Source organism: Lycium barbarum, chromosome 5 (genome assembly GCF_019175385.1).
Source record: "Lycium barbarum isolate Lr01 chromosome 5, ASM1917538v2, whole genome shotgun sequence".
Lineage (NCBI taxonomy): Eukaryota > Viridiplantae > Streptophyta > Magnoliopsida > Solanales > Solanaceae > Lycium > Lycium barbarum.
Genome location: NC_083341.1, coordinates 122,052,676 through 122,065,468, shown reverse-complemented (window position 1 = coordinate 122,065,468; position 12,793 = coordinate 122,052,676). Strand labels below are relative to the sequence as shown.

Genomic DNA, 12,793 nt, shown 5'->3' with positions numbered 1-12,793 from the left:
ACGGATAAAAGTACTGAGTATGTAAGGCAGGAAACAATAACATAAGACATAAATATAAAAGAATAGAAGTAACCTGAGCCATCGGAGGACGTACAATATGCAATGCATGAGTTTAAAAAACATATGCAAGTATATACATATAGTACATCATCATTATCATATCGTCCTCAACGCACGTCCGGGGAGCATCATAACATGCCCACTGCAGTGGTGTGCACATCCACGTGCCTGCCCGACCGACTATAGCGCGGCGCAGTGTAGTAAAATAATGAATACATATATATACAATGCATAAGGAACTAATAGAAATGACATCTGGGCCTTTCGGAGTGATGTAAGGTCGATAACCTCCGAATAACATTATGGAAACTCATATCAACATCAAGAAACCATTTAGTGAAGGTAATTTATCATAACATGAATCAATCAGATAATTAAGGCATTAAAATTTGAAGTACAAACCATATAATTAAGGCATTAAAATTTGAAGTACAAACCATATAATTAAGGCATTAAAATTTGAAGTACAAACCATAGGAATGGAGTGAATTGCTATGGGATGCTCGTGTTCATGTTCTAGTTGGATTCGTGCCAAAGAAAGAGGGAAACGAACACCTTACATACCATATATGTCGTGCCGAGTCCTCATAGTAATCTTTACTCCGGTGTTCGTCCAATGTACGGACCTATATTGAAGAGGAAGCCCTTAGTTAGGCTTTAATATTTTCGTATATCACATATATAAGTTGTATATCGAACTATGATTCAGAGTTATAAGGATTCGGGCAACGCTTCCTCTATTTCTATTACGTTCCCGATGTTCAACAATCAAAACCACAACAACCACATCAAGTCTATAAATTCCAGCCATCAAATAATTTAGAACTTATTTGATTATCTTAGCTATCTATAGTAGTTAATGCTCCTTTCTTTCCGGGCTGTTCTACCATGACTTTCTCGTTTTTGTTATTCCTTGCTTTCATATTGTTTTCGATATGCTTGGTCCTATCTAACCTTTTGTCTTGTTTTTCCTCTCTTGTTTCTCCTCTCTTATTCTCTTCTTGAGCCGAGGGTCTTTCGAAAACAGCCGCCCTACCTTTCAAGGTGGGGGTTAGGTCTGCGTACACTCTACCCTCCCCAGACCCCACATGGTGGGATTATACTGGGTTCGTTGTTGTTGTTGTTGTAACCACCAAACAACCCATACGACAATAGCAACATCAATACGGTTTACGGTATAATTTCCGTACTTTGTCAAATAACAACTTTGCTATGATATAAATTGACTCCAATTCATGTATAGGGAGGGAATTCTTACCCTATTTACCAAGAATTCCTCTTCTTCCACCTTACTTCACTTTGACAAAAATTCAAATTCAACAACGTAATCAAAACGGAACAATAAAATTGAAGGGGTGAGCGAAACCCGTACCAAAATTGAATAACGGTGTTGAATATAGAAGCAAAGTGAGACCCTTTTGTGTTGCTGGTCACGTTTTATTCCTTGGATTTGGATTTGGCTTTGTCAGGTCTTTTCACACAATGTATTTTTTGGACCCTTCCAAAAACGTGAGTTAGCCTATAACATGAATATTAGGTCCACCTTGACACCTTATCCCATGCCATGTGTCATTCAAGCACAATATGTGCTTTGACTAATCAAGTCTAACTTAATGACACCTTTTCCTCCTAACTAATGCCATGTGGCTGCCTACCTATAATACTTATCCATTAATTCTAATTAAGACCATAATTAACCCTTGTTCTCCCACTTTATTCCAACATTTAACCAGTTATCCACATAATTAATTTCTTGATCTCAATTCACTTAAACGTGAGCCACTTTTAGCACACTTCCTATACTCAATGTTATAATTATGTGGTATAACACTAGTCCTTAGCCTATTTTCCATACACGAAATATTATTTTCAACTGTTGTCGTCACATTTTTAAGTCTGAAATCATTTCCGGATCCTTTTATACACTGAGCTCTCGATATGCAAAATTAATTATGGCCAAGATTTCCCGTCTCAAGTCTACTTTACCTAAGTCGAGTTGTTCAGACCACAACCTAAAAGTACGGGCTATCACAATCCCTTCCCTTCCGCGAACTTCATCGAAAAGCGTTTTTTGATTCGTTTAACTTCTTATCCTGACGATACCTCTTGAACCCTCGTATCTTGTGGTTAACATGGTTTAGCCTCTTATAATTTCATTCTTCAAGCTTACGTTGATTAACTTACGACGAATTTGACGCTCGAAAGTGCGAGGTGTAGCAAATATTGAGTTTTTTATTTATGTATTTGTACATTCTTGTTTGCAGGAGATTAAATGGCAATAAATTATCAGGGAAAATTACAATGCAAATCTTGGAACTCATCTATGAGGGCAATTTGAAGCTTATGTAAGCTTATGCTTATTTGTATCAGAAGTATCTTTTGATGAGTTTGTACTGTAATAAGTAACATGCAAGCATTTATTTATAAAAGGAACATGAAGATACACGATTTATTAATGCGGCACCTAAGATGTTCAGATATTTTGTTTATGAATTATGATTTGCACATTTGGTAAGATTATATAAGAGTTGGAAATTTTTTGATAGTTTTCACAAAATGTGAGGTTTTATCGATTATGAGAAAATATAACAGAAAAAATCCAAATTGCACGCATGTCCAAATAAAATTTCAACTTCAAATCAATAATTTCAGATGCCCAAACCTTACTTAGTTCTAACAAGCTTCGGCAATTTGGAATTCTAATTAAGATCCCTCTTCTAACGACCTTTTTTAATACAGAAATGTCTCAAAGAATCAATTAGCAGGGACTGCCCACCACGCTCACAAAACAAGTAAGCACCACATATATATGCATGCGCCCTCTCCTTTATCTCTCATAGCTTCTTTCAGAAAAAAATAAAGACAAACAAAGGAATAAAAATGCTGCGTGTTTACGTAAGTTTGAAATTTGAGAGGTTGTTTTTGCTGTAGGATTTGCCATAACGACAGTTATTCAAGATATTAAAGCTTAGCGAGGACACATGAACGATGTGTTACATTTGGATATGCACGTACTTGGGAGCTGCACTTTGCTATTTCCAGTTAAAATTCATGACTTTGAGAAGAAAAAAGTTGCGATTGAGATGATATTTTCTTCTAATGAAAATATTCTACACTAGTATCTCACTTTGAGGCTTCAAGTGCACTTCTACAACGGTACTCATGAATCATGATCCTTGGAGTATTTAGACTTCACATAAATGAAATACTCTAAGACTATGTGCTGTTTAATTGCAAACTTGAATATCATAGACGGACAGATAAAATTTGTATCCCAATTTATATCTCTCATGTAAATTGTAATTGAGAAGGGTGTTACGATAACCAACTGCAATGGGCCATGGAAACAGCAAGGAAAGTGATATATTGATAGTCAATGGTCAAAAATGTCAATTTTCTTTTAGTTGGCCTTTTGTTTAAGGAAATGATTGATTTACATATGGTCCGCAACAATAAGCCTTTTTCTCAAATTGACTAGAGCAACTTTTTATCTTCTATAATAGTACCAACTTTTTTCCACTGAAGCTAATCATGGCCATTTGAAAATCTAATACTCTGCTTTAACTTAGTCAAAGTTACTCCTTTTTAGAGAACATACCACTGATTAACACTTTTAACAGGCATTGCATATGATTAAATTTGTAGTGGGCTTGAGTTTGAGTACTTTTTTGACGTGTGTGGGAATGTTATTTAAACTTTACATATTTAACTTCATTCCAATCAGAAACTTTGAGAAGGATCCCTAAAGAAGAAGAAGAAGAAGATCAAAATGTTTAAACCGTTACAATTGTACATGCCCCGTAATGATATTTATTTTCGCATAGATAGTCACGTGTATGGAGGATTAAAATGGATTGCAGTGACCAAGAATGTATTATCGATCGAACTCATAAAACTAAGCGTATTTATTTTCACCACTTAGACACTTTCAAATAATACTCCCTCCGTTTTGTTTACTTGTCAAGTATACTAGAAAAATATTTTTTTGCTGGTTCATTTTAGCAAATTAAGAGAGAATTGTTTTTTTCTTCTAATTTTATCCTTATCATTAAGCAATCATTTCACAAACTTATTAAAATATTGATTGATATTAGTTTATACCATTTATAAAGGTAATTTAATAAACTAAATTGTATTTGATTTAAACATTTCACAAACTTTTGAGTATTAATTGATATTAGTTTATACCATTAACTTTAAACTTTCAATTTTAATTTTAATAGGGTTATTTATAATCACACAAAATATTTATGACTTGTTTATGCCACAAGTTTCAAAAAAAAATTCTTTCATTCTTAAATTTCGTTCTCACTTAAACACCATATTCACATAAATTGAGACGGTAGAATTAAGTATTTTTTAAAAGAGAGTCAAAAAATGCATACTGGATATGTAAAAAGGAATAAAGGCAGTGATAACTTCTTCGATCCTAAATACCGAGGGGCTTGTTCATTACTCGAGACGAACAACGAAAGTTAATGTGTACTTTAGACATATTTTTACGAACCTTATAAAACTCTTCCTTAAATGGACTGAAAGGAGTATAATACCACTAACATTAAAAATACAAATCTTTCTAGAATAAAGGGAAAATGACAAAAATAGTCCCTTATGCTTGAGATAGGTTTGAAGTAATCCATTAAATATATTTTTTAACAGTGTTGATCTTTAAGTTTGTCGAAAATGGACACTTTCAATCTCTATCAAATATTTTGACAAACTCTATCTATTGATTTAAGGAAAATTATGAAAAAAGATAACCGTAATCACCAAAAAAGTCACACCAAATCTTAAAAAAACGCAACACAAAAATTATAGTAGATACCAAAAATAGCAAGAGTTGCAAATCAAAAAGCTCCACCAAAATTGAGAAAATAGACCAAAACTAGCAAAAATTGCACCTTCAAATCTAAGCTCCAGATAAATCTTTTTTCTTTTAACAGTTCCTATTAAATTTAGCATACAATAATAATAACGAAGATCAAAAGTGTTCATTGTGACAAAATTAAATGACTAAAACCGCTTAAAAATATATTTAAAGAATTACTTTAAACCTAATCTCAACCGTAAGGGACAATCTCTGTTTTTTTTCATCTTCTACAAAAAAGTGACGATCCTGCTGTCTACTTTTTGATCCAATTACATGTGTAGATTGTAATGTCACCGGTGGCATCACCGGCCCACCACTTCATATTGTTATCGAAAGTCATTTCCCGCCTTGCATAAAGAGGCGGGTTAAACTGAATCTTTTGATTTGCTTTTGTTTATATCAATAAATAAACAAATCAGAGAAAAATGATGGTTTTCGTGCCCTGTGCTGTAACACTAGTACAGTCAAATTCCTCCGTAACAACATCGTTGAGTCCGAAATTTTTTAACTGTTATAGAGAGTTGTTGTTATACACCTATAACAACATTTGCCATTAAAATAATATGTGACTGTTATAGGCAAAAAAGATGCATAAAACCTATGCTTTTTATTTTTAATGTTGTAAAAAATAACAAATTATTTAAAATTTAAATCTCAAAGACATGAATACTTCACTAACTAAACATTTAAGAAAGTTAATACAATTTCAATAAATTCATAACTGAATGTATAAAGTTTTAAGCTTTAAGACGGACATTTTAAATCTATAAAAATATAGTATATTAAAATATCAAATTAAATAATTTTCCATAAAGATCTTTTATTTATTGTAATAAAACAATGATATTCATATGTATATTAAATAAAGTTATAGAAGACAATGATATTCTTAGATTACAAATATGTATTCATATGTAATATTCTGTCATAAATATAGTATATTAAAGTATCAAATTAACTATTTGATCAAAATCTATACACTTATTATTGGTAACCATATATATTCTATTTTTTATAAAGATAATTAACTACTATATTACCCGAAAAAGCAGATAGCTGTTATATGGGGGGTAATTTTACAAAGAGCGTACTGTCCATAAAGTTGGCCGTTGCCGTTATAATTAAAATGTTGTTATAGAGAAGTAAAATATAACATAAAAGATAGGTTCCGAAAAATCTTAGCTGTTATAGAGAGGTGTTGTTATACGCGGATACCGTTATAGAGAGGTCTGACTGTATATCGTGTTATAAATTCATAAAATATAGGGATCTAATGAAAGTCCAAATACTACCATCCCAAAGCAAATCTCAAAAACTCAAAGTTAATTGAATCTAAGGGTGTGTTGGATGCGGAGAAAAACATTATTTTTTTCATGTTTAATTTGGTTGATCAAATTTTTAAAAAAATTAGTTCGTTAAAAATAAGAAAAATGACTTTATTAGAAGAAGTAGGACAACAATTTTCACAAATTACATTTCATATTGATTGTGTCATCCTTACCTTCCAACACACCCTTCACCCCAATCCTAACCCCATAGCCCCCAACCTCACCATCCCACACCCCTACCCCCACCCCACGTATTGTTCTAGAATATATACTAATGCTTTTTAGATAATAGTATTTTTTGCTTAAGTACCGAACACAAAAATAAATAAGAAACCACTTATTTTGTATGAAAATAATTTCCTTCATTCCGAACGCACCCTAAATTAATCCACATTTTATTATTTTTTGCTTGAAGTGGTGAAGCCTTGGGTAGTTTAAACATCCTTGTTTTTTTTTGAGTTAAAGATCAAAAACATACCTCAAGTATCACATTTTTTTGAATTTTCTACCTGGAATATCAGATGTGAGAGTTTCCTACCTAAACTATCACTAACTAGTTTGCAAACACACCTCAACAGCTCAACTATCAGTTGTTCACTTTTCATACCTGAACTATCATCAACTAGTTTGCAAAACACACCTCATTAAAAGTGAACACCTAATAGTTTAGGTGTGTTTTGCAAACTAATTGATGATAGTTTAGGTAAGAAAAGTGAATAACTGATAGTTGAGGTGTGTTTAACAAACTAATCGTGATAGTTTAGATAAGAAACTTTCCACCTGATAGTTTAAGTAGGAAACTCAAAAAAGGCGATTGACTCTTTGTTTTCGCATAGTTTCAACATCCTTGTCTATAGCATCAAAAATAGTTGGGTGATGTAGTACTAATTTGAGAAAAGCTTGTTTCTTGACTGATGCATAAACATAAGAGTTGGGTGATGAACTACTATAATATATAGTAGTACTAATCTTTCTCAGTTAAAGTACGAAGAATGAATAACACAAAGCAAAACATTAACTTTAAAAATGTAAATGTATAAAACCGAAAATAACGAATTTCAATGTAATGCAACGCAAGTTCCTAAAGTTTTTGTCGTGAAGACTTGTCTGTAATATTTTGAATACATTCTTGGGGCGGTAATATTATAGTACTGTATTATTATTGTTAGTAATTTATTAAGTATTTTGTCTTTGCTAGTTCTGGTGATTTTGAATTATTCTCATTATCTTCTAAGTGTTGTGCGCTTTAAAAGTTAAAACAGTGAATAATGTAGATTCCAAGTCCAGTGGCAGTGAATGTCTGTTCCCCATTAGAGCCTTTGAGGTTCCATCTCTATCGTCTTACTTATCTAAGAATCTTTATACAGCCTTTTATTATTATCCCCGACATTATGCATTTTTCTTTTTCTTTTTTTTTACCCCAAGAAAATTGAAAATTTTAATTTTCATCAAAATTCAAAAGGAGGAATTTGTTCTCGTGTTTTTCATATATACTGTAATCAAAGTAAAGGGAACCTTGTGCTTTGTTAAAGTTTTCAACTTTCTAAATTCTTGTCTTTTAGGGGTCGTTTGGTAGGGCGTATTAGGTAGAACAACATTGATACTATATTTTAGTACAATATTTAGTTGCAAATTTAAGTACAACTAATATCTGTATTACCTATACCATTCAATATTATTCTTATACATAGTAAATCATTGCATTAACTATATCAATTAATGCTATTCACTTTCAATACCATTTAGAAATTATGCAATGCATGTTATTTAATACGACAAACTAGACGATCGATAAATAATAATGCCAGCATAATTATCCAAGGTTAGTAATTCCAACATTACTAATACACCATTTTTAGTATTTAGTATTCTTATACACCCTACCAAACCACCCCTTATATTTTAAAAATTTGAAAGTAAGTTGTACCAGTGTAAACAAGTTAGCAACAAGGGCAGAGGAACAGTCGAACAGACGTGTTTTTTTATTGGCTCTATAAATTCCCACCACTCTGACAAAGCTCTGTAGATTCTCTTCTTTAACTACCCAAGTTATCAATCTATCTCCTTCCCCCTCTTTTTCTATCTCTGTTGTGGAGAACACTACGAACATCAACTCTATTAACAATTGAAGTTTGAGAAATGGCTATCTGCTTTCTGTTTCATATTTTCGTTCTCTTACTAACACTCACCAATGCAAATGTAGAAGGTAAGTCTATATGAATCTTGGAATAATCCTAGGTTGTCTGGTTTTATGTTTTTTGTTGACGCAATAGAAACTTGAAGCAACGATAAAGTTATCTTTACGATGGTCACAGGTTCGAGCGCAACCACTAATATTTACACTAAGTTAGACTATCTACATCACACCTTCGGGGTGTGACTCTTTTCCGGATCCTGTTAACGCAGTGCGCCGTACTGCCTTTTTTTTTAATAAATTTTATAGTTTACAATGAAATGGTACTAATTAAATTTGGTTATGGGTTTTGGCCTTATCCAGGTGATGCTCTATATGCATTGAGAAGAGCAGTGAATGACCCGGATAATGTGTTGCAGAGCTGGGATCCGACCCTGGTGGATCCCTGTACTTGGTTTCATGTCACTTGTGACTCTGAAAATCGGGTCACCCGACTGTATGTCTCCTAATTCTTTTCCAATGATTTATGCTTTCTTTTTGTTATATATGATGCTTATTCCAAGTCTGTAACTGTAAGAACACGTTTTTGGTGTATGCAGTGATCTCGGAAATGCCAAGCTGTCTGGAAATTTAGTTCCTGAGTTGGGGAAGCTTGAACGTCTCCAGTACTTGTGAGTCCACTTCTCTTCTCTCCATTTTTTTAGGCAGAATATCTAATAGACCTCCTTAAATTTGGTGCATTTTATTCCAAATCCCCCTTAATTATACTTGGTCTTAACTATTCGTGTACTTGGCTTTTTTCTAATCATCTCTCTTTCAAATAATAACTGGTCTTAATTATCGCATATATACTTGGCTTTTTTTATATAAACGTTACCCCTCAAAAGAAAAATGATGAAAGAAGGAAAAATTGGACTGTATTTTTAACAGAGGAATAAAGAAGATATATGGAAGGAGATTAGGAAATAGTTGTTGGAATGGCTAAATATAATAGGAAATGGTATTTTAGAATTTTTACGCGATTAATATGATGCGGCTGTTATATTTTATTCTCATGCGTTAAATGTCATTTGAAATCAATTGAATTATAGAAAAACCAAGTGCGGGGTAACTACATTTATGACCAGTTACTGTTTGAGGGGTAACAATATAATAAACCAAGTACATGGGTAATCAAGACCAAACATAATTTAAGAGGGATTTGAAACGCGCCAAATTTAAGGAGGTATTTAGTTCTTCTGCCTTTTTCTACAACTATAGTAACTCGGTTGGACTGGTGTGAATATGTTGGTATACAATTTACTGAAAGATGAAATCATGACTTTAAACCTAAACAGATAAATATAACTGTCTCAAACTTACAGGGAACTATACATGAACAACTTAGTGGGTTCAATTCCAGCAGAAATTGGAGGTCTAAAGAGCCTAGTAAGTCTTGATCTTTACCACAATAACCTCAGTGGCACCATTCCTCCATCTCTCTCCAAGCTTTCCAATCTCAGAATCCTGTAAGTATTTATTACTGTTTTTCTCTCTCACATTAATTACTTTCACAAGATTCATAAGTTATAGCTTCAACTAACTTTACTGCTGGTTTGTAGCCGACTCAATGGGAACACACTGACAGGAAGAGTACCAAGGGAACTTACTAAGCTTGCAAATCTCAAGATTATGTGAGTTTTCTACAAGACTACAACAAGCTTCAATTAACTGCTACACCCTTCATTTCATAATAAGTGATGTTTTTATCTTTTCATTTTGTTTCAAAATAAGTGGCGTTTCCCAAAATTAAGAAGACATTAATTGTTTTCTTCGAATTTTACCCTTATTTAAGTAAATGGAGTTTTATATTACCAAGAAACTACTAAGGAGCTACTTTTTTTTTTTTCAAAACATTTAATTAAGGGTAAGTTAGTAAAAACACTTTTTAATTTCTAGGAGTGAGTAATTTTCTTAAGTGGTGTGCCCAAGCTAAAAACACTACTTATTATGAAACAAAGAGATTAAATAATTCCTCGTTAAATAGATATTCTTTCTCATTCAAAATATATTAGTGTCTCTTTAACTTTTAGCACATCCTTTAAGAAAATACTAACTTCTAGAAAAAAAAAAGTATTTTGATTAAACTATTCTTAATTAAAATTTGCATATTAGCACCTAACTTGATACATTGGGATCTGTTAACATAACATTTAATAAAGATAAATATAGAAAATTAAAGCTAATTCCTTGTTGATTATGTAAATAGACACTTATTTTATACCAAAATGAAAAAGCTAAATGAGCACTTGTTATGAAACGGAGGGAGTAAATACCAAATTCCATAACTCATTAACAACTTTTCTTTGTATACAGAGATGTGTCCAACAACGATTTATGTGGCTACATTCCGACCTCCGGCTCCTTCTCTAAGTTCACTGAGGAAAGGTGAATGAACTGGCCCTTATAATTACTTTTTTGGATCGGTCAAAATAATAGTAGGTAGCAAATGTACAAGTTTCGCATATTAAGTATCAATATACATATAATATACACATTGTATGCACAAAATATACATATACTATACACAATTAATACTACTGACTTTTGCCTCTGAACTTATTCTTAAAAATCTCTTTTGTAATGCTTCTTGAGTTAATGGATTGCAGTTTTAAGAACAACCCAAGACTAGAAGGACCTGAGCTAATGGGATTTGTGAGATATGACACAGGAGGCTGCAACTAAAGCATATGTGAGCAGAGTTAAATCCCCTAGATTAGTAATCGTTTTTAATTAATATAGATGCTAGAAGAGCAAAAGTATCTATAGGTTTGTGTATGGAGGATCTTGCTCCGTGATTACCTTCTCTTCGCGTAGTATAAATGTTAATACCTCACGGTTCCACTCTACTAACGTCGTCCTTTTCCTTTCTGTACCATTTATGTGGCAGTACTCCCTCAGTGAAGGGTAGCAATCTAACTTTAAACTTGTAATGTTATCTTTAATAGTATGCTTTCTTTATAATCATTCATAGGGATGGTACTGCGTCCATTTTTATTTGTCCTCTGTATTAAAAATAAATATCCAATTTAGAAAATCAAGATAGAATTTAACACTTCTTAATTTACCTTTATTAGTTACTATAATCACTTCCAGATGCATTTCCCAAAACATTGCATTTATTATATTCAAAAGGTGATAGAGTAAAATTATTATTCTATTTTTGGCTTTTTAATAAGCGTGTCAAGTCAATACATGACAAATAAAAATGGATGAAACCCCTCCGTCCCATATTAGTTGTCCACGTTACTATAAATATCCGTCTCAAAATACTTGTTCATTTGCAAAATCAAGATAGAATTAATTGATTATTTCCTACTTTGTCCTTAACATTAATTATTTTTTAAAGTAACCAATATTGATTGAAGCTCAATTAATTAGAGAGAAATAAGGATAATGTAGTAAAAATACACTTTTATTTATGAGTTTTTAAAAGGTGCGTAAAAGGAAAAATGAACAAGTAATATGGGACAGAGAGAGTCGCATGGGTGGGGTGGGGTGGTGTGGGTTTAGACATAATTACTTTTAAAACCTATTTATGAATAGTAACTGCCTTTTATTTTATTTATTGTTCATAATTAAAATATTTTTTTAAATTACACATCATAACTAAAATATTTTCTTAAATTACACATCATAACTAGTGTTCTATATTTCACAAGTTTCTCTTTTAAATTGGTTTTCTCTCACTTCTCAAATCTATTTCTCCCTCACCCTTCTCTTTATCTCTCTCTGTTCCCTCTCCTGCCCCAGATCTTTTCTCTTTACACAAATCTCTATGGACTACTCTACTTCACTTTCTTCTCCACAATGACGCACAATAGTTTTTCTCCTTAACCTACGCTTCACTTAACCCTTCAATTTCCTTTAAGCTTAACTGAGAGTTTAGTTTTCGGATTAATGGATCCGTGTCCTTTTGTTCGACTAAGTGTGTGTAATTTAGCGGTAGCTTCAAAACCGGCTAGTTCTGTGGTTCACCTTTCCTCATCACTGTGTTACTGTAAAATCAAATTGAAGAATTTTCCTCTCCAAACAGCAGTTATACTGTACATTTTACCTGAAACTCAGTTTCCAGAAAGCCACGCAGCAAGTTTTCATCTCAACAAATCCGATCTCGCAAAACTCGTTACAAAATATTTGTTCGGCGGTTGTAAATTGTACCTTAAAATATCAATTTATACCGACTGTAGAGGTTCAACATGTGGTGTGAATTCAGGCAGGTTGTTAAGGAAAGTTGAAGTACCGTTAGATTTAACGGGAACGAAAGTTAGGTCTGTGTTGTTTCACAATGTTGAATCTCTTCTCTCATTGATAACGGCGCTATTCTACCGCCTCTCCGGCATGAATCCAACGCATACTCCA

At 32.6% G+C, this 12,793-nt stretch overlaps 1 protein-coding gene across 1 annotated transcript; it reads left to right on the top strand.

The window, feature by feature from the left end:
- Positions 1–8,202: 8,202 nt before the first annotated feature.
- On the top strand, positions 8,203–11,398 carry LOC132641323 (leucine-rich repeat protein 1-like). Its single transcript, XM_060358271.1, has 7 exons — positions 8,203–8,464; positions 8,756–8,888; positions 8,992–9,063; positions 9,757–9,900; positions 9,994–10,065; positions 10,748–10,819; positions 11,041–11,398. The coding sequence occupies exons 1-7, from the start codon at positions 8,398–8,400 to the stop codon at positions 11,114–11,116; spliced, it is 636 nt and encodes a 211-aa protein (XP_060214254.1). The 5' UTR covers positions 8,203–8,397; the 3' UTR covers positions 11,117–11,398.
- Positions 11,399–12,793: the final 1,395 nt, after the last annotated feature.

What these genes read in the sequence shown, in the direction of transcription:
- LOC132641323 (XM_060358271.1), top strand. Translation starts at nt 8,398, where the DNA reads ATGGCTATCTGCTTTCTGTTTCATATTTTCGTTCTCTTACTAACACTC. An exon ending in GAAAATCGGGTCACCCGACT is followed by an intron (nt 8,889 to 8,991) that starts GTATGTCTCCTA and finishes TGGTGTATGCAG; the next exon opens with TGATCTCGGAAATGCCAAGC. An exon ending in CTTGCAAATCTCAAGATTAT is followed by an intron (nt 10,066 to 10,747) that starts GTGAGTTTTCTA and finishes CTTTGTATACAG; the next exon opens with AGATGTGTCCAACAACGATT.